This window comes from Phodopus roborovskii, unplaced genomic scaffold (genome assembly GCF_943737965.1).
Source record: "Phodopus roborovskii unplaced genomic scaffold, PHOROB, whole genome shotgun sequence".
Taxonomy (NCBI): domain Eukaryota; kingdom Metazoa; phylum Chordata; class Mammalia; order Rodentia; family Cricetidae; genus Phodopus; species Phodopus roborovskii.
This window is the reverse complement of record NW_026126618.1, coordinates 5,461,703-5,484,354: the sequence shown is the minus strand read 5'-3', so window position 1 is coordinate 5,484,354 and position 22,652 is coordinate 5,461,703. Positions and strand designations below refer to the sequence as shown.

The window sequence follows — 22,652 nt, the reverse complement described above, 5'->3', positions numbered from 1 at the left end:
GACTGTTACACAGAGAAATCTTGTCTTAAAAAAAGGAAGAAGGGGGAAAAAAAGACTAAAACCCAGTAAACAGGACATTTCAAATAACCTTCTCCATCGAGAGCCACACTAGAAGCGCTGAGTTATGCTGTCACTCAACATTTGTTCTCACATAACTTCCCAACCACAATCTGAGTCAGGTCTGAAGTAGGCCCGCCCATATCATTAGCCGTGGCAGTCAGGAAGGTGACCTCACACATGGTCACTGGAGTACCTCCTAGAATTGGGACCTTTACATCAGACAGCCACCTCCTATGATATCTACATCAATTACTCTTCCTCGTATGTGTGCTTCTATTTTGCAGGTAATGAATGACAAATGGCAAAGATACCCAAGACACTGCTTGGTCAAGCGACTTTAATCAAGTTCATGGTCAGCTGTACAAGTGTGAATTCAAGAAAAACCCTGTACCATCCTGTATGTGCTGGGACTATCTTCACTGTTGTCACTTGTAAGGTGTCGAAGGTGGGACCCATTCGTGAATCTTCTTTCTCGTGGTGGAATAAGGGACATATTGCTCCGGAGTGCCACTCACGTTGAATTTATGGTTTGCCCAGATGAATTTACGAGCAGTGGGCGGCTTTGTTGTTGGAGGGTCCTCAGTCATGCAGTGAAGCCAACGGTGCCTTAAAGAGGAGAGATCCCAGTTATGGTCCAAGGTCAAAGTGCAGCAGAGTACCTAGAAACCCCGCCCGCAGACACTCAGCGTTGCTAGTGCTGGCCACCATCATCACTAAGTCTCATCAAATTCAAGGTGTCATCCTTTTTCAGTTACAACATTATCGGATGTATAACAAATAAAGAAAACAATGCTGTCGTTCTAGAACACTTACAACATGGATCCTGGCTGTGGATGTAAAAACATTACTCTAGAGTGGATTATAAACAGTGTTAGTCTGAGAGTTTACAGGCTAAATGAGCTCAGGTTGCACGGGCTCACAAAGCCTCCATTTGAAATTCATGAGGGCTCTGCTGGAGAAAATGGTTTCTGCACCTGTCTTCAACTCCAGCTGGGGCGTGAACACTACAGAATAAACAACTTGTATTAAAATACGAAATCTTGGGGCTGGGCCTTAGCTCAGTGCAAGAACACGTGACTGGTTCTCTAGCCCTGTGTGTGTGTGTGTGTGTGTGTGTGTGTGTGTGTGTGTGCGCGCACGCGCGCGTGTGTGTTGGGGGAAAGAATCATAGTCAAGCTGGACAAGCTGGTGCACACCTGCATCCCTGGCTGCTCCCCAGGCGAAAGACTGAAGACTGTTTGGGCTCAGGAATTCCCCGACAGCAGCCTGGGCAACATGAGACCCTGTCTCCTACAGTAATCAAACTATACCCTTAAGATTCAAATGGGATTTGATGAAAACATAGTTACAGCAACACAAACTATGTAAGTGTTACAATGTTGCTCAAAATACACTACATTCTTCCTTTAGAACTGAACAGGCCAGCCACACAAGAAAACTAGTCAATTCTGAATAGCAGGAAGTAGTTGTTACCTTAAAAAAAAAAATAAATAAATAAAATGAGTATAGTCAAGTAATTGTTGTCTTTATTTTCTGAAGTAATACTGAAGAGACATACTGAATAATGCCGGACTGTCGTTACTGAAGGTATTGGGACTCAGAACACATTGTTAAACGGGAGGGGTTTCTGAAAGTGCACTAACTTAGTAGACTAAGAGTTCACTTCATCTTAGTAGTAGAGAGATGGCCAGGCATGTGTGAGGCCTGAGTTACAACAACACTGTAAAACGAAATGAAACAAAGCTCCCCGGTTCCTCAGAGGTTAGAATGTAACGTGGGCATGGCCGTACAAGATCAGTATCAAGGCAGAAGTAGGAGGATGCAATGCAAGACTAGTCTTGGCTACATCAGCAAGACTCGGCCTATAAACAAACAAACAGGCACACAAAATCATAGCTTGAAGTCCCTACGATTTTGGGTTTCAAAGGATATCTAATTCAATTTCAAGGGGAGTAGAGATGGGTCAGCAGACAAAGGTGCTTCCCACCAAGGCTGAGGACCCGAGTTCAGAACTCACACGGGGGAAGACTAGCTCCTCTGACCCTGAACATCCATGGCGAGCGTACTGTACACAAAAGCACACATAAGCACATAACACAATAAATAATTGCAGGTTCCAAAGGATATTTGATGGGAGACTTGAAGAACCTGGCTCGACACGGAGTAGAAAGGGAAAAACTCAGTAATGAGAAAAGGCTCTAAATTCAAGAGACAAAAAGGAAGCAAAAGCAGACAATGTACCCAGGGAAAGGAAGCAGAGAGAGAAGCTGTCATATCAGATCACTCGGGACCCTGGGGCTCGGGAGCCAGAGAAACCACCACTGCAAGAGAAGGAGCCACAGAACTAGAGCTGTAGCTCCAAAGGGGGAAGCGACTACTTAGCTGCAAAGATGAAGGATACAAGGTTTCACTTCAACAGTAAACGTGAAGCTGAGCACACTGCTAGCTAGGACTGGCTGCCAGCAGTAACTGATGGGTTCAGATGAGCAACTGGCTAAAAGCGGTAAAACATATACATATATATTACATGTTGTAATACATATATTACAATTCCTATTGAATCTAACAATTGTGTCATGATCGACAAGCATTGGCCAAGGAGACTATAAGCTGGATTGGTGTCTACCTAACATCTTACAAAGGAAACAACATTACTGAGTGACTGGGACCAACAAGGCAGGACCACTAACAAAATATGGAAGCCCTCACGGCTACAGGTTGTGAGACAGGACCTGTCAATTACTAAGAAGAGGGATTAGCTGTCAAAGCAAGCCTGTCACACCCCAAAGGGTTCTATTTGAGTTTAAGGCACAATAGAGATTCATTGAGTCAGTTTAAGTAACAAGAAAACTTTTTTTCAATTAATTACTTTCAAGACCACTGAAGGTTAAAATGATATTTAAGAAACCATAGTCTAAAGCTTGCAAATACCTATTTGATTACTTAAGTGATAAATTGAAGAGCTCACAAAAAAAAAAAAAAAAAAAAAAAAAAAAAAAGAAAGAAAGAAAATGCAAGGAAAAGACCATTTTCATAAATTTGCAAAGATACATGCAAGCATTAGGAAACAAGTAAACAACAATCTATCATTAGCCAGGTGTGGTAGCGCATGCCTTTAATTCCAGTGCTAGGGAGGCAGAAGCAATCAGATCTCTGTGACTTCGAGGCCAGGCTGAGCTACATAGTGAGGCTCTCTCTCTCTCTCTCTCTCTCTCTCTCTCTCTCACACACACACACACACATACACACACACTATTATCATTACAATAAGCTACAAAGAAATAAGAAAATGTTTATGGCCTGCCAGGCTAATAATGTAACATTTCTGTTTTTGTTATGATTATTAAATAAAAGGGAAAGAAATGGTACCTTTAGGTTTCCACACCAAAGTATTTTATTTGCAAAGTATTTTCAACTAAGGGTCATATTTATTCAAATGACTTAAAGATGCCAACATTCTAAGAGCACTGTCTACAAAACAGGTAACTGTGCTATCCGGAGACAAAATATAAAAACTTGGCAGAGCCCTAAGACCACAAATAAGGACACAAGCAAAAAAGGAGAAATGTTACAAAGACAAAAAGAGAATTTATAATGAAAAGCTGTGACATTTGGGAAAAATCAATACTCAAATATACTGAAATAAATCAACACAATTGGAAACAAAGATGTTAAATCATAATTACTGTACTCCTTCCCACCCCATCTATCCAACCCAAATTGATATAAATTTTTAAAAAAAAATCAAACATGGTTTATAAGATAACCAACTCAAAGCTTGTTAACATAGTGACTATTAATTAAATGCAATGCGAATCAAATCTCCATAGGTCCTCCTTCAGAGTTTAATGACATTATTCATGAATCAGTGGGCAGTCCATCCAAGACAATGGTGAATGCTGTTAACACTAGGAAGACTGTCACTAGCAGATATCAAATGCTGTCACAAACGGAATGTGTAAGAACTGGTACAGACAGCAGACAGGAAGACTCCTAGTCCCCACAGGCTTGAGACAACCAGAAGGACTGGCTTGTCACATCATTAGGAAAAGCAAAACTTTCTTAACATACTGCTAGGATGAATTTGTTTAAAAAAGAAAACTAAGTTAGATTTCCCATTACACATCAAAAAATTCCAGACAGAGTCCAAGTGCTTAGGATAAACCAAGAGATAACTAATCTTCTAAAACAGATATTTTGGAGATAATAAACATCTAAAATGTCTTAGTAAATGTACAGTTTATTTCAAATATTCACTAGAATACAATATGTGTCATTATACACTTGGATTTTTTAATTCTTCCAAACTTTATAGACCATGTATGCTGTATTTAATTTTCTTTCTTGAAGGAATCTGCCTTAAAGAAAGAAGGACCCCTGGGCCAAACACTTGTGTACAAGGAAGATGTTGGTCACAGCTTTATTTATAATAGTGAGAAAATGGAAAGAACAAAGCCAAGAATAAAAAGCAACACTTCAGTTATGCGTGGCACAGCCACCGGACTCAACTCTCACCATAAATTACAGCACAGACTACTCTATCGCTTCATAAAATTTGCCACATTTTTAGGTAGAAAAGCATTATTTTTTAAACAATACCTAGATAGCATTTGTAAATCATGGGCATTGTTCTAAATACTTCAAAATCCATTAATTCATTTATCCTTGTAATATGAGGAGTGGAGATTATACCTCCAATATAGCAACCAAGGGATCCAGTGCACAAGACTTTAACGGGTTTGTCCAAGGTGACAGAACAAGGACATTAATCATTAAATTGGGGGCTGACAGATAGCTCACTGGTTCAGGGTGGTGATGGGTATGGCTGAAGACCTAAATTCAGTTCCTGATGCCCACTACAGTTACCTGTAACCCCAGGTACAGAGATGACACCCTCTTCTGGGTTCTGTAAGACCTACATACACAGTAGGCAGGCAGGCACGCACACATACGTGTGTATATACACACACACACCAAACAACCCCCAAAATTTTGGACTTGGACATGGCTCTGTGGTCAAGAACACTTATTACTATTGAAGAGGACCCAGGGAGCCCAGTTCCAGGTGATCTGACGCCCTCTTCTGACCTCCGCAGGCTCTTGCATGCATTTGGTACATATAAACTCATGTAAAACACACATAACACACAAAAATGAGTAAAATTTAAAATTTTAAATATGTTAAAGAATGAAAGCAAAAGGTATATGTACATAGAAAAGGAGATCAGAATAATACATATCAAAATGTTAATGGCTATTGTTTCCATCTGATGCTTATTTCCTTTATTTTCCATAACAAACACATACTATTTAATAAGAAGAAATCAAGTGTATTAAAAAGAAATACCTTTGATCAAACCAATTCAGGAAATGGTTTATAAATTCTACCCAAGCCTTCTGTCATTATTTTTGAAATTATAAATAGATTCTATTGGCTCCCAACCTTACTTCACTTAAGGTACCATCTAAAACAAATCATTTCCTCTGAACTACACAAATGGCTTAGTCATAGACAGATGTTTCTCTCAGTCTACCTTAGTGAATGTTTTTCTAGGTCATTTCTACAATGCAATGCCTTTCAATAACGGTCACACGCAAATCTTGAAAATATCTATCTAATTTCCTACTTGTAATAGACCTAGAATGTACCATGGTCATGATAACCTATGAATACAATAAAGATTTTTAAAATTTCTGGACACTGGCAGAAAGAACAGTTCTTTGTTTCAGAAGACTAACTCCAGCTTACTTCTACACCTCAAGTAGAGAAAATTCCATTAACTTTTCTTTGTAAAATGTAAGCCTCTTTTTTGGATGCCTGCAACCCTAGCATAGAGGCACACAGGCAAACGGGTTACTAGTCCATGCCGGCCTTAGATTGCAAAGCAAACTTCAGGCCAGTAGGCCTACTAAAACCTTGTCTCAAAAACAAAATCAAAACAGCTGGGTGTGGTAGTTCACACCTGCCATTCCAGCATTTAGGGGACAGAAGCAGGAGGATGGATGGTGAGTCTGTGGCCACCCTAGGCTACATAGTTAGACCTTAGACTTTTAGAAATAGTGGGAGAAAAATCTAACTATTTAGCTTATAGTTTCTTACAACATAGTCTTTTAGCATTCTGATTTTATGGCCAAAACTCAAACATTAAGAGGGACCTATTTCAAGCATAGTGTGGTTTTGTCCACCTTTAATCCCAGCAGGGAGGGGGGTGGGCACTGATAGACAGCTCAGCAGGCAAGAGCAACTCCTGCTCTGGGAGGGACCCTGGTCCTATTCCCCACACCCACATGGAGACTCACAACTGTCTGTAGCAACTCCAGTTCCAGGGGGTAAGGACAGGGAACTTCTCCAGCCTCCCAGACAGAAGATCCACTTAACATGTATGCAGGCAAGTCAGTCATACACATAAAATAAAAAGTCTTTTCAGTATCATAAAGGAGTCTCATTTGTGCATTAAGTACTTTAAGTAAATTGTATCTAAGAATAATGATTCCTTCAAAGAAAATGTATCTTCATCCAACAAACATTTATCTATGTGCTAGGTAGTTTTTAGCATGGTAGTTGAAGGGACAGAGAAGAAATAAAAACTACACAACAAATGCTAAGCATTTACCTGAGAATTTCATGATTTCGCTTTTGTTTTGTTTTGTTTTTTGAACCATCCTGAGTGAGGTACCCCAGATCCATAAATACAAACATGGCCCTTTGCATATATATTATGGCTTCCAGTTCAGTGTTTTCATGGGACTCCTGAGTGTGCTATCAAGTGCTCTGTGCATCTGTCTGTTTCCTGTTCTCTTTCTTGGGCTCTTTTCCTTCCATTTGTTTTGTCCTATTCTGATGCACTAGTTTTCATGTTATCCTATATTTTTATTACCCCTTAGAAGCCTGCTTGTTTTCTAGTGAGGGACAGAAAGGGGAAGGGTTAGGATGGGATGGAGGTAGGGAGGAGCTGGAAGTAGAGGGAGGGACACTATAATGAGGGTATGAGAAAAAAGTCTATCCAATAAAAGGGGAATGTAAAAAATGAAATTAGATGCTGGGCAGAGGCATAGGTCAATGGGGGAGGATGGCAGTGAGATGGGACGCAGGCCTCATCTCTACAGGGCATTTGAGGCCTAGGGAAACAGCCTCTGTGAAGAGCCTGCAGCAGCAAGAGTATCCTCACAGTTTAAGAAAAGGCCAGGGTCAATGAGGCCAAACACAAATGCAGGCAGTGCTCAGAGCTGCTCGTCTCACATGCATAAGCGCCCCCCTCCAGGGTGACTCTTAAATTCAGTCAGTTAAGATAATGAGTAAAACCCCCAAATACAAGGCATCAAACAAACAAAAACCCACAGCAGTGATGCAAGAGTGAAGATGGCTGCCCCCAGACTTTATTATGGCAGACAATGGCAGTGGGCTGCAAGGGTGTAATCACATCATTGGGGCTGTTGTTCCAGAAGCCAAGCAGGAGATAACTGTGGCTTTGGCTAGAGTGGCAGTCACAGGGTAGTGACCAGATGTTTAATGCTCTCAGAGAGAAAAGACGTGAGGTTGACAAGATGTCTTAGCTGGTAAAGGTGCTTGCCAGAAAGCCTGTAGACCTGAGTGAGATCCTGGACTCAACACAAAGATGGAAGGAGACTCAACCTCACAAAATTGTTCTCTGGTGTGGTAGACTGAATGTAATCGCACCCCTAGGCTCATAGGGAGTGGCACTATTAGGAGGTGTGGCTTTGTTGGGGTGGGTATGGCCTTGCTGGAGGAAGTGTGTCACTGTGGGGGTGGACTTTGAGGTCTCCTTTGCTCAGGCTCAGTGTGACACTCAGTTCACTTCCTGTTACCTGCGGGCCAAACACAGGACTCACGGTTCCTTCTCCAGGAACATGTCTACTGGCTTACCGCCATGTCCTACCATGATGGTAATGGACTGAACCTCTGTTGTAAGATACCCCATTAAATGTTTGCTTTATAGGATTTGCTGTGGTCACAGTGTCTCTTCACAGCACTAGAAACACTAAGATATCTGGCTCACACACACACATTGTAACATGTATTTGCCAGCCCCCAACACATCACCCCCCAATACAAACACTAACAAATGCAGTTTTATAAAGAAAGTAGAGGACGGTGGCCATGATAGCAATGATGAAATACGGAATACCAGTGCAGTCAATGCTAATAACGGCATATTAGTGATAATTTAAAGGGAAGTAAAGCAGGAAAAGTAAGTTGACAGATGTTAGAGAAAGATGAGTTGAAATGACCCTGAAGCTTCTAGCTTGAGTAAAACATTGCCTATGTGATCAGAACAGTTGCTCGATGAAGTTGTTAGTCTTCCTCTTCACTGGGCATGTGAAGAATGGGGAAAAAATCAAATATATTAAATTTATAGATGTAACCTAACTAAAATGCTTAAAATAATGTAATGAACTAAATTTGTAAATAGATATAACTGTTTAGGAGAATTTAATCCTTCCATTAGAGTTTATCAAACATTCATCAAAGAACAAGAGAAAATGATTATTCTTTATTTTTATGCAAAAAGTATTCAATTTACTAATCTTGTTATTCTGTTTATGAACTAAGCCTTGAGGCTTAAGAACTACAGTTTAAGATTTACAGCTGCAATAAATGGGATGTTAATTTTAAATACAAATTGCCATTGTACAAAAGCCCCGGGTTCCTGGAATACTCAACAGACAGGCAGAATGGGGCAGAGTGTTTGCTGAGACGCAGGAAATGTCTGTGAGGGGGAAGAAGGCACATTTTGTGCACGTGTCAGAAACATAAATGCTTATTACTTACAGTTACAGACTCTCTCCTGCAGAGGACGTGACCAACATTAACATCTCTCCTCACCACGGTCATTCTTACAGACAGAGGTGGCAGCTAATCCAGGGGGCCGAGGCAGGGGGACCACCTGAACCCAGGAGTTCAGAGCCAAGCTAGGCAACACAGAGCCGGCCTCTCACACAGAACACATTCCTTTCTCCAGAGCTGGCCCAGATCTGTGGGCCCAGTGAGTGAAACGCTAAGGATGTTCACAAGCCAAGGGATTCAGAGCTTACTCTGGCTGCACCCCGTCCCTCTGCATTTCCAAGGGTTCTCTAACAGCTGCACCTCTTTATAACCAGGCTTCGCTTTGTTTTGTGGTTTCACAGAGCTCCAGATTGAACTCAAGGACTCATGCACTGTACATAAATGCTCTACACGGAACCCACCCATCACTACCTACATCTCCTCCCAGGCTGCCTGCCTGCCTGCCTGCCTGCCTGCCTGCCTGCCTGCCTGCCTGCCTGCCTGCCTTTCTTCTATAATCCTCTCTCCCTGTCTCCCTGGTACAAGATATCATGCAGCTCAGGCCGGACTTTACCTCCAAATTCTTCTCCCCCCACATCCCTACTACTGAGAGGACAGGCATGGACCACCACAACCACTTCATCCTTCTGATTTCTGTGAATCTTTCACCACTGTGATACTGACCAGCCAAGTCTAACCCAATAAATCACTTGACTCTTTGTCTACCCCACCTACGCCACCAATCCTGACTTTGGTTTTTTTTTTTTTTTTTTTTTTTTAAATCTAGAACACAGTCCAAAGGGAAGGAGGGGGAGGGAAGAAAGGAGAGAAGAGAGAGAGAATAAGAGAGAGAGAGAGGACAGTATACAAGGAGACATAAATAAGTGTTCTACACTCTACACTGAGAAAAAGGACGTTAGCTAAAAATGAACAGAAAGTGCCACCAAGTGGTGATACAGTATACATACTCCAGAGAAAAATCTAAGCAAGCCATTAAACTACAGTTTTTAATCAATTCAGGGTTCCCATACATCAAATCCCAAACAGTAAATCTACTTCAACTGATGGAAGTGAAAATAATCATTGTATTCTATATGCATGAAATAATCCAAACATTTTAACTCTGTCGAGTTTTACGTAGCTACTCATTATTTTCTTGGTTTTTATGTCTGTAATTCCATGCACAGGCTAACTATCATACCCAATGAAAATAAACTTTTGTGCATTACTGTCTGGATAGGGATAGTTAATTTAAGAATAAAACTGAGGGAAAATAAAAATGGTATAAAATATGTATTATTTACTTAAATAAATACTTTGAAATTATCCCATAGAAGCAATCAAAGCAATACAAATTCCTGAAGAAATTAAAATCTTAATGCTGATCCCATCAGAGGAAAAAAAAAAGCTTGACAGGAAAATGAAAACCCTGAATTGTAGAACATTATTATTCTGCCTGATTGTATGCATTAAGTGACTAAGAACTCCCAGAGGGCATATACGGCTCACTTTTCACGTAAATGCATCGCAGTACTTGACAGGAAGTGAGGCCCTCAATTAAATATTAGTTGAATGAGTCTGTGAGCAGAGTGCTATGCTAGCTTACAGACAGTAATGTTGTTACTTTCAAGTCCCACACAGCTCCAGTGCCCTTCCGAGAGATCTGCACACCACACACACACACACACACACACACACACAAACATTCTCACACACACACTCTCTCACAAACACACACACACTCTCTCACTCACTCACACACACTCTCTCACACACACACACTCTCACACACACAGTCTCTCTCACACAGTCTCTCTCTCTCACACACAGTCTCTCTCACACACATGCACACACCCACGCACGCACACGCACACACCCACGCACACACACCCACCCACAAGCACACACACACCCACGCACGCACACCCTCTGCTTATCCACGGAGGGAGCCGGTGGCTGGACTGGCTGCTGGCAGACTGAAGGAAGCAGAGCAAGGACGAGATGCACACAGTGAGCTCCATTCCCCACAGGGTCAGGGAAGAGTAAGTAAAACTGACAGGGTGACGAAGGGTCTCTAACTCCAACAAAATTCACCAATGCCTCGGAAGAAGATCGGTCCCCAGGTGAGATTATGCAGCTGCTGAACAAATCCAAGATTATCTAAGGCCTCACTGGCACCTGAGGACTCAGACCACAGCCCAGCAGCTGGGCAGCATCACACATTCCTCTCATTGAGAGCTTTGCAGTCACTCATGCAGGAGACAGCTCACCTAGCCGTCCAGGAGCAGTGTTCTTTTACGACACAGCACATACTCCCTTGAGATGGCAGTTGCATCTGGCAGGAGCAGGAGCTGGCCTGTGATTAAAAGCTTCATGCTCCCCTACAGCCACTGTCTCTACAGACATAGCACAGGCATTAGAATTCCCATCCCTACAGGAGTGTGCCGGCTCCAAGCACACTCACACTGAGGCAAGCCCAAACACACCTACTGAACAGGCTTTCATGATTCCTCCCAAGCAATTTACCAACCAGAGCTCAAGTTCTAGCAATACTGTTGGTCTGTTCTTATCCGGTCTTCAGAGCAGTGGCAAGGCATGTCACCGAAGGGCATACTCTTTTAAATTACATAGTACACTGCTAAAAATCACAGGAAATCCCCATCCCATTCTGCTTTTGTACCTCGGTAACTCTACCACCAGGACCCCAGATCAAAGACCTTAAAATAAAAGACCAAAAAAAAAAAAAAAAAAAAAAAAAAAAAAAACAAGCAAGTAATTTGAACTTAAAAATGAACGAACGATCACGATCTGAACAGGCTTTTGTAGTTGTTGCTGTCACTGTTTAAGACAAAGTACTGCTATATAGTATAGGCTAGCCTCAAACTTACTATGCTTCTCTCCCAGTGTATGGAGTGCTAGAACTACAGGTATATGTCACCAGCCCAGCAACTTGACGAACATTTATTTTTCCTTTTAATTTAAAAGTTTTACACATGTATTAGTTTTCTTTCATGTTGCTATGATAAAAATATAGTGAAAGCATCCTGGGGGAGAAAGGAGATTCTCTGGCTCACTGCCCTGGCCTCCTGAGGGTCTCCAATGACCACCTTTCCTGGACTCAGGCCCTGGTGCAATGCCCATTTAGAGTAGGGAGTAATTGGCTCACTCCTAACAAGCAGAATGTCACTTCTAAGATTAGGTTTGCAAAGCCTGTCTCCCACCTGGAGAGGACTCGTTTGCTTTCTCTCCAATTTTTGGCTCTGAGGAAGCCAGCTGTCATGAAATATCCCTGTGTAAAAGGACCCTGTGAGTGTGGTAGTGTAGCCTTTCAAAGTGAAGACAGGACTACAGCTCCAGATGGCACCTCTGCTGTAGCTCCGTGAGGGCCCAAACAGAGGCACTCGGAGGGAAGACCCAATTGCTAACAAGGAGCATGTGAGCCGATGTTTGCCAGGTTAGGCTTGTTGATGACTGATAACAAACACCATCCCAAATTGCAGCTTGTATCACTCGCATGCTGGTCTAGCAGCAGCCAGACAACTAACTGTGGACAGCGGCTTCGTGAGGGATTACCCTAATGTCTTACCCTCTTCTTTGAAACTACATAGCAACCAAAATAAAAAAGCCATGAAGTGGGACCAAGCTGGGGTGGGAGGAAAATATGCCCAAGAATTATGAAAATGCCACAATGAAACTCATTATTCTGAGCCAGGCGTTGGTGGCACATGCCTTTGATCCCAGCACTTGGGAAGCAGAGGCAGGCGGATCTCTGTGAGTTCAAGGCCAGCCTGGTCTACAGAGTGAGTGCCAGGACAGGCTCCAAAACAATACAAAGAAACCCTTTCTGGAAAAACAAAAAACAAAACAAAACAACAAAAAAAAAAAAAAAAAAAAAAAAAACCTCATTATTCTGTATGTTAACCCAGCAAGGTGAGTCAGAAAATCCATGCTAAGAGCGGCACCCTTAGAAGCAACCATGTGTGGGTGTTGGAGGCAGACTAGAACAAGGAGGAAGTTCACAATGGGATGTAGCAGTGTACTGAGGGGACTAGGATGGAAACACTAATTTAGTTACATAGAAAGAATTATTGAATAAGTATAGCAAAGAAAACATACCAGCATAGACTGGGGGAGATGAGAAGGGAATCTGTGGTATCAGGCAGGAAGCATGACAGGAATTAAAACCACTATAGCAATGTTGAGGGATATGTGTGTGCTCAGCAGCATTCAAAGGAAAGTATCACAAGAACCCTCTTGGTTGGCTATACATATGTATAAAAATTAAGTTCACATGATGCTGACACCTAGTAAGTATGCAGAAGTATGTCTCCAAACTATGCATACCCTAAATTATAATACTTTGTTACTAAAAGTTGCTAGCCAACATCTTGAATCATTTTGCCATTGAAGTCTTGTCTCTCCTGTAGACACTCTAACACTGGGCTATACCCCTGGCCTGGCAATTTTTCTTCCTTTTCTTTGTGTGACTATGTGCATGAAGACATGAACACATATGCCAGTGCATGCTTCATGGGGCAGTTTATGTGGAGACTGCAGGTTGATACAACATGTCTCCCTTTACTTCTTTGAGAGTTTCCCTGAACCTGGAACTTGCTGACTGGGACAGGCCAATTCTGCCTCCAACTATGTATGTGTTGAGGATGCAAACACAGGTCCTCATGCTTGTACAAGAAGCACTTTACCCATGGAGTCATCTCTCTAGTGCCTGGCACTTTCTTAAAAGAACATTTAAAAACAACACCACAGTTCGTCACATCAGCTGGGTCTTCCATTCATAAGGAATTTATTTGCAGTGGTATCTGAGGCTCTTTGATGGCATTTTTATCTACAGAAGAACCTCCTGAGTCATCCCTCTCAAGCCATCCTGTTTTATCAAATAAGTTCATGTAATAACCCAAATCCTTTCAGCAATGTTCATTACCAGGAAACACTATCTCAAAAGATCTCTTTCTTTCTCGACCCATAAGCATCTCATAACGTCTTTTTTTAAAGGTTTTATTTGTTTTATTACTTATACAGTGTGCTGTCTGCATGTGTGTCTGCACACCAGAAGGAGGCACCAGCTCTCATTATAGATGGTTGTGAGCCACCATGTGGTTGCCAGGAATTTACTCAGGACCTCTGGAAGAGGTCCCCAGTCCCTATCTAGTAATATCTTAACATGGAATCTCAGATTCTACTTCTAATTCTAGTGCCCTCTGAAGTCCTGAATCCCTCAAAGCTATTCATGAGGGCTGGAGTCAACTCTTTCTTATGCTGATATTTTTACATCTTCCCATGAATTATTAACGTTCTTAATGCTTTCCACAATAGTGAGTGTTTTCTAGGTTTTTAATTACCTGCTCACATCCATCAGAGGAGTCGTGTCCGTAGTAGCTATAACTACTTTGTGAACAGAGTCATGTAAGTCAGAATCACTGCTTGATGCAGGGATTACAGAAGGGATGTGTGTTAGCAGGATTGTAAGCATTCATTTCCTTGTGCATCTCCCCTGGAACACTCAGTAAGTGGTTGGTGTCAGTGGGTAGCAAAACTGGAAAAGAATCTTTATTTCTGAGCACTAGGTCTCCGCAATGGCATCAGTCAATCAGGCTGTAAACAGAAATGCGGCTATCTAGGATTTGTCATTCCTTTCACAGATCACAGGTTTTTTTTTTTTTTTTGTTTTTTTTTTTTTTTTTTTTGTTTGTTTGTTTGTTTGGTTGGTTGGTTGGTTGGTTTTGTTTTGCACACTTCTTCAGAGCACAGGCTTTCAGGAACAGCAGACAGCACTGACTTTAACCTGAGGCCATCAGTTGCAGGAGCCTTGACTAGGAGAACCACCCTTTGAACCTTGAGGCCAGGCACTGACATCTCAACTCAGCCCTAGCTATGAAATTCATGTGTAGAGCAATCTGTTCCATCTGCATTAAAACTGTCATTTTGCATAGCCACCTTCATTAATGATCTCAGCAGCATCTTCGGGATACCTTGCTGCAGAATCTACAGTGGTCCTGCTGCTTCACATGTGACTGTTACGTCACAGAAACGCTTTCATTCCTGAACTTCATAAACAACGCCTACTAGCCTCAAACTTTTTCCTGTGGCTTCTTCAACTCTCAGCCTTGGCAGGAGGGTGAAAAGTCTTACTCTGGATTCACCTTGGTCTTAAGGGAATGCCATGTCTGATCTGATCTAATATCAAGACCACTAAGGCTCCCTTTGGCAAGAAGTCAGTTCTGCTCTCCTAAAGTTCACCTCTGCTATATATTACCTTCAATCAAGACCTTCTCCTTTGAATCCATGTCTTAGCTAACTGGCCAGAGAAGCCTAGCTTTCAGCACGTCTCAGAAATGTCCTTCTTCATTGCACTCATCACCAACTTTTTAGAATAGCTTCCAATGGCTTTTTTAACCACTATACTACCCTGTAATCTTCAGATCCTTTCCAGTTTCATCATCTAGCAAAACTATCAAGCAAAAAGAGCAAATATCATGGGCCTTTAGTTTCCCTCAGACTGGACTGAATTTCATGACCCTGATGGTATGCCCTAATCCATCTCCATGCACAGAAATCATTGTCTGCAAAGCAGAGACAAACCATGAGGTGAAAAGGGAACACTTGGTACCAGAAGGTAAGGAAGGACTCTAAGAAGGATGGGGTCATTTCAAAAGCACCCAAAAGCCATTCCAAATGGGTTCCCAGTAATCAAATTGATCCCAGTTTAATAAAAGAACTAATTATAGAAACTGATTATAATCCATTGACTCAAACAGGTATTGATACTAACATAAATAGATTAAACGTATGAATGGAATACGAAACTTCAACATATTGCCTCACAAAATGCTAATTAACTACAAAGGGAAAGTAAGTAATTTCTTTTTTAAGAAAAAACCTAGCAGACATCTTAATGAACTGACAAAAGCTATAATTAACAATGGGACAAATCCAAATTGGAAGCTACTTGGCAGAGCATGACAAGAAAAGCATGGCCTTATTTCTGTGATACCTGTCCACATGCAGTCCTGTACTTGTGAGGATACCATTCCCTTCCAGCACAACTCTCAGGCACGTCCCTTCCCCTACTTTAATGGATTCTTACTGAGCAAGTGAGTGTTACTGTGGATTGAATACATCCTTATACATCCTGAGCAAATTCTCTGAGCTGCATCTCCAGCTGGAAACAAAACTAAAGCTCTCAGGGTGAGCATGATTCTCACAACTCATCTTTTCTCTTCGTATGTAATTATTTCAGGCATTCTGTCTTAATGACAGAGAACTAACATTATTCAATATTAACTGTCTGAGTATTTGTTTCTTACACGTTGCTTTGTGTCATGAAACTTAAATCAATTTACATATTTTTTATCCTATTTTATCCTATTTCATCCATTTAGTTCTCAGGTTCAACCCAAACCCCATGGCATATCATTGATAATTTCTTGAAATCGATGTTTAACTTGTGTTTAAACAGGAGATAACCTGCTTGTGGTAATTACACATTAAGGTATTGAGGTATGATGAGCCACGTCTGGACACCCTACTTTGAAATGATTCAAAAGCTGATCATACCTCTGAAAATGAGATTGTTTTATAAAAAACAAAACTGTTGAAAAGAATCCGTAAACAGATCACAACCTACCTAATCTCCTAGTGACTTCCAAAGAATTTTAGATAAAAAGTGAAGGTATTAACCACTGTCCATAGTGTTCTGGAACATAGTTATTTGTCCTATCCCATTTCTTCTCATCTCCCCCTCTTGCATATGCCCCAGCCTAACTGGCCATATTGCTGTTCTTGTAATACACCAAGGAGTGTGTGTGACACACCAGGAGTGTGTGTGTGTGTGACACACCAGGAGTGTGTGTATGTGACACACTAGAGCTTACATAGCTAAGCTTGTAGGAAAAAATCTGCCTGGAGCTTCCACTCTTCCTAAGTCTCTTACAATGTCAGTCCCTCAAAGACTTCCCTATCCCTGAGTCCCCTGAGTTAAAATAACCTCCTAAGCAGGATTCAGTGGTCTATACTTATACCAATAACCAGGAAGCTGGGGCAGGATCATGACTTTGAGGCCAATCTAGGCTATATAAAGACTCTGCCTCAAAAAAAAAAAAAAAAAAAAAAAAAAATGACATATTTTTTCTCTACCTCCTAATAAATCACATAAATTCCAGCTTCATTTTATCTTCTTTGCTTTCATTGTTACTTCAAATACACGCTGTCCTTCTTCAACCTTCTGAGAGGACAGGTTCCAAGTTTGACCACTAGACCAGCAACTTCTAGCTGTGTCTTTGTTTTTTGGATTTTCTTAAATGGAAATTTCTAGACCAAATGGTAAGGATTTTTAGTTTGTTATTTCAAGAAGCATAAATAAATAAATAAATAAATAAATATGTTAAGTATTTTGCTCTGAAATATTTTGTATAAATATGGTTAAGTGAGAGCATTTAAATTTTTTGCTTTTGTTTCAAAACATGCATATTACAAAACCATTAAGGTTTTAGGGGCTTAAGGAATTTTAGGGCTATCATTTCATACACGAGGAAACCAAGCTCTAAAGCAGTTGAGGGGCATGCCTGAATTCAAACTGTTAAGAGAAGTCCAGGGCCAGGTTTCTTTGTACCTTTCCCTTCGCACACATATGCGGTACTGTGGCATGTATTTTTCCCCTGACTACCATTATATAATACACATATATAATGTCACTTTAGCATGCCTTCAAGAAAAGGAACTCAATGGCTTCTGATGGATGGGACAGCACTTTCTAACCACTTCAAGGCATGGACGATGGCTGTGATAATGGATCTTTCTAAGGTCAGGTCTACCAAGGCAATATGGCTTCTGCTTGCTTTTTCTCGACGCACTCAGCTGAGTGACAGGCGATGTGGAAGTGTTTCGACCACAGCCTCAGCCATGCCTCCACCCAGGTGACAGCCAGCATTAACTGCCAGCTACAAAGTAAGCAACTCTTTGGATGAGCCTGGAACTCCAAGACCCTAGATATCCCAGAGCAGAGACAAGCCATCTTGTTTTGCTTAGAACCCCTGACTCACAAAAGTTATGGGAAAAAACAAGTGATTGCTGTCTCAAACCCCTTATGCTGTGGGTATAAGCACTGTGTCCTGAGGCAGACTCATCACTAGTAAATACCTTTTACATAACTAGGTAATAGATCCTTTTTTTGTGTGAAATAAACACTGCCCCTGCCCACCAAATAAATAGCATGGTGGCTTAGCTTACCATTCAGGAGGCACCATGCTTCCATCCACATCCCAGAATGTGTTTTTGCCATTCATTTCCGTGGTGTAGATGACCCATCGGTGACGGCCTGGGTGGAAGAAGATCATTGTTTGGCATATGCACATAGTACCAAGAAGACAGAACCTTTGTGTTCTCACATAACATCAATGCTCAAGGGATGGCATCCTGGTGCGCTATGAAGCAACCTTTTCACAGTGGAGAATTCCTGCTTCTCCCCAATACCCTGACACAGAATGAGCAAAGAGAAAAGGCATATGTGGTCCTGGCTGCCCAAGGTACTCCCAGAAAAGTTCTTCAGAGACCGGAGCCAAGGTATTCACAACACTATACATTAATCCTAGGTTTCTAAATCAATCAATACCAAAAAAGGAACCATGTGATCCTTTGGAAATATGTGAAATTTATATAATAGGGAAGTATTATAAATGATGATTAAGTAAGAAGATAGTTCATGTTTTCAATATGGTATGGCTGTGTTACTGTATTTATCAAATATCTGTGAAAAGAGTCGGGCAGCCTATCTTCTGTTCCCAGGGCTAGGAGGAGACTAGTCAGTGAAGTGCTTACCCGCAGGTACAAGCACCCGAGTTTGATCTCCACAGCTCACATAAATGAAGTAAGTAAAGCCAGACATGGTGATAGGTACACATAACACCAACTCAGTCAGAGACAGGTTGGTCCCAAGGGCAAACTGGCTGGCCAGCCTAGCCTACTTGGTGAGTTCCAGGCCAGTGAGTGGAAAAGATGAAAGTAAATTGTGCCTGAGGAATACTCAAGGTTGTCTTCTTTCTGGCCTATACACACACATACACCCATACACAGTCAACATACTACACAAACACACAGCCACACTCACACACACACAGACACACACACACACAGACACACACACACACACACACACACGGACAGACACACACGCAGACACATACACACATACACGCAGACACACACACACAAAAACACAGACACACACAGACATACACACACACAGACACACTCACAAACACAAACACATGGACACACACACGCAGACACACACACAGACACACTCACACACACAAACACACGGACATATACACATACACGCAAGACACACACACACACACACACACACACACACACGTGCGTGCTCTCAGTTTCCATTATGTTCATTGGCAGGACAGCTGAATTCAAGACCAGACTGAGTGGCACACAAAACACACGTTACAAAAAAGAAAGATAACTAAACATGAACTATAGTCCAACCAGGCAGGGGACTGTCAAGGCTGATGGAATGGACCATGGGAAAGGTTTAATAAATTAGGCCTTGACAACAGGTTTATACTATGACAGAGCTGACCCTTAGGATTCTCAAATAAGACATCTATTTTTAAAATGTTGAAAGTCAGGGCTGGAGAGATGGCTCAGCAGTTAAGGGCACTTGCTGCTCTTACAGAGGACTTTGGATTCAGTTTCCAGCACCCACACAACGGCTCACAACAATTCTAACTCTAGCCGGGCATCTGATACTTTCGTCTGACCTCCAGAGACGGCAGGCATGCATGGTGTACAGACATACATGCAGGCAAAACATCCACACCCATTAAATCTAAAACAATCATTCTCATGTTGAAAGTCAAGTTCACACTTAGCAACCACATCTAGGAATTTGCTTTTAGACTATTATTTAAAGAATTATTCATTTTTATTTTATGTGTATGAGTGCTTTGTCTGCATGTATATATGTGTACCACATGTGTGTTCAGTGCCCATGGAGGCCAGAAGAGGGCATCAGATTCCCCTGGAATTGGAGTTACAGACAGCTGTGAGCTACCATGTGCATACTGTAAACTGAACCCAAGTCCTCTGCCAGAGCAGCAAGTCCTCTAAATCACAGAGCTCTCTCTCTGGCCCCCATTAAAAGTCTCTAAAATGCGCACAAGTTAAAGTATTAGAAGAGAAGTAATATTACAAGGGCCAATGAGACGGCAGTGGGCAGAGGTGCTTGCGGCCACGTGTGAGGACTTGACTGAGTTCAGTCTCTGCAGCTTACACCACGGGAGGAGAGAACTGACTCTCACAAGTCGTCCTCTGACCGCCACATGTGTGCCATGGGACTCAAGCACCCACACATAAAAACAAGTAAGCAAATAAATGTAATTAAAAACTCGGAGACGAGAAACAGAATAAACTCACAAGAGAAGGCACTTTTTTTTTTTTTTTTTTTACTCCTGTACTTAAGTGTTGAACCCAGGGCCTTCGGCACACAAGGGAAGGACTCTACCAATGAACTATTTAATATTCTCAGCTCAACTTTCCCTCTTTACTCTAGACACTAAAAGTTAATGTGTACAACAGTGTATCTCACTCTAATAATTAGCAATGAAGATACCTGAGAAGAGAGGAGGAAGGTCAGTTTGACTCCCAATAGCGCAGTAATGGGAAGAAAGAATGAATACCCTTGGGGCTCTCCTGTAGTCACATGATCAAGTCTCCTTGGCAAAGACATTTCCTTGAGCTTTGTCTGCTTCATTTATAAAAAACAGTTTTCAGGTTATTTCTTATGTTTTTGCTTTATTTCCTTGATTGTTTATTTTTGATGTACGGTCTCACTCTGTAGCCCGGGCTGTCCCAGCCTGTCACAGGAGCCACAATGCCCAGCTCAGAGAATTTCATAAAATCTAAACCAAGTCTAAAGTTCTGGGGTTTGTGTTTAGAATGTTATGGTAACAGAATAAGATGCAAACATCTGGGCACCACCTTGCAGCCCTGTAAACTGGCATAGTTTTAGGTAGTCGATGTCATGGCTTCTCCTCCTGAAGGAGGAGGCATGAGGTCGTCTAAAGAGCCTACTTCAAGAATAACTCAGGTCAACTGGTCGGTGGTGGCGCACGCCTTTAATTCCAGCACTCGGGAGGCAGAGGCAGGCGGGTCTCTGTGAGTTCAAGACCAGCCTGGTCTATAAGAGCTAGTTCCAGGACAAGTTCAAAAACCACAGAGAAACCCTGTCTCAAAAAACCAAAAAACAAAACAAAACAAAACAAAAAACAAAAATAACTCGGGTCTCCAGGCTTGGTGGCAAGTGCCCAAACTGGCTGTACCATCTTGTCCGAACACATCTTTTAAATCTTCTATTGAGTTTTACATTCCTTCCCAAGGAATGCATAATCTCACAAACGACATGGAAAAAGACTCAAAATCCCAACCCCAATCCAATTATTCATATAGAAAATATTGTACTCACCAAAAAATTGCTTCTTGTCCTCATAGTATTTGTTTCCGTATTTGTCTTCTCCCACCAAGGTACCAAGCTTTATATCATTTGCCCTGTAAATACACGGGGCAAAAACGCATCTCAGACTGGTTCACTGTTCAAACAGAAACTCAGCCCGAATACCATCTACTGATGCACCAGCTACAAGAATGAGGAGACTCTGGAGAAGTTGCTACTTGCACACCCCCAGCCTTCAGCAGGAGGCTCTAGCCACTCAACGTTCTAGGATCAGCTTTGCAGCTAAGAACTCTGGCGTCTCCTGTGTGTTCCCGGGAGACAGGTGAGGACATCTATATCTAGATCATGCTTAAATTATATTTAAAACACGACCTTCCCTGCACACAGAGACACTGGTTAGCAAACTCTTCCGGGAGTGAAAGTACTTTATCTCCAAACGGTTCCCCGCAGTGGCTGCTCCTTGCCGGGGTATCAGGGCCTGACACGGAGGGCTGGATCGCCTCCTTACGGTACGACAGCCGCGGAAAGCGTCGCCAAGGGCACCGAGGGGGCGCGGTAAGTCATTGCACCCCGGGCCCCGGGGACCTGTGGCGTCACAGCGGCCGGACACTTCCGAGGGTCACAGCCCCGGGACTGAGCCTGTCGTCCTTGACGGGAACTGTGGCCCTCCGGGGCGGGAAGACCCGGGGCCCTGCCGGGGCCGCCCCCGGAGAGCCGGGGTGGAGCTCTGGCCTCCTACCTGAAGAAAATCTGCAGTAAGCCCCGCAGGCCGCCGTGCCCGGTGACCTGCTGCAGCCCGCGCCTCAGGACCTGCAACAGCTCCATTTTCCTCTGCGCGCCCCCCAACCCCGGTGCTCCAGGTAAAACCCGCCGGGCGGAAGCGGCGGCTGAAGAAACCGCCGGCTGAAGGTTCCCGAGCCAGAGGCAGCCGGCAGCTCACTGTGCGCACGCGCAGAGCTGGAGCTGGCCGGCCGGGCGGAGCGCTTCTAGTACAGGCTCGGGCTGGTGCTCTGCTGAAGGTAGAGTTTGAAGGTTTTCAGAGGCTGGACCCAGAGAGCGACCCTGTCGGGGGCAGTACACCCAACAAAGCTTCCCCAGACGGGAGCTGCTCCTGTACGAACTTGAGTGTCTTCCTCCAAAAAGTGTGGAACCCATGCCCAAATTCCTCGTAGCACTAGAAACTAAGGAATGCACTGCTGACCTAATATCGGTATTGTTCCCTTGATACATGTAGTTTTGCACGTGATTTTGAACGCACACGTTGATGATGTGTCAGTAAGGAGTGAGGAGGAATTGAAAAGTACAAAATTAAGATGCCTCAAGTGT

The 22,652-nt window shown here is 42.6% G+C and overlaps 1 protein-coding gene across 1 annotated transcript; it reads right to left on the bottom strand.

Annotated features, from left to right (window-relative positions):
- Positions 1 to 363: 363 nt before the first annotated feature.
- Ndufa12 (NADH:ubiquinone oxidoreductase subunit A12) lies at positions 364 to 22,176 on the bottom strand. The gene is made up of 4 exons (XM_051206313.1): positions 22,066 to 22,176; positions 21,339 to 21,421; positions 18,092 to 18,179; positions 364 to 666 (listed from the first exon to the last, which is right to left on the bottom strand). The coding sequence occupies exons 1-4, from the start codon at positions 22,149 to 22,151 to the stop codon at positions 486 to 488; spliced, it is 438 nt and encodes a 145-aa protein (XP_051062270.1). The 5' UTR covers positions 22,152 to 22,176; the 3' UTR covers positions 364 to 485.
- Positions 22,177 to 22,652: the final 476 nt, after the last annotated feature.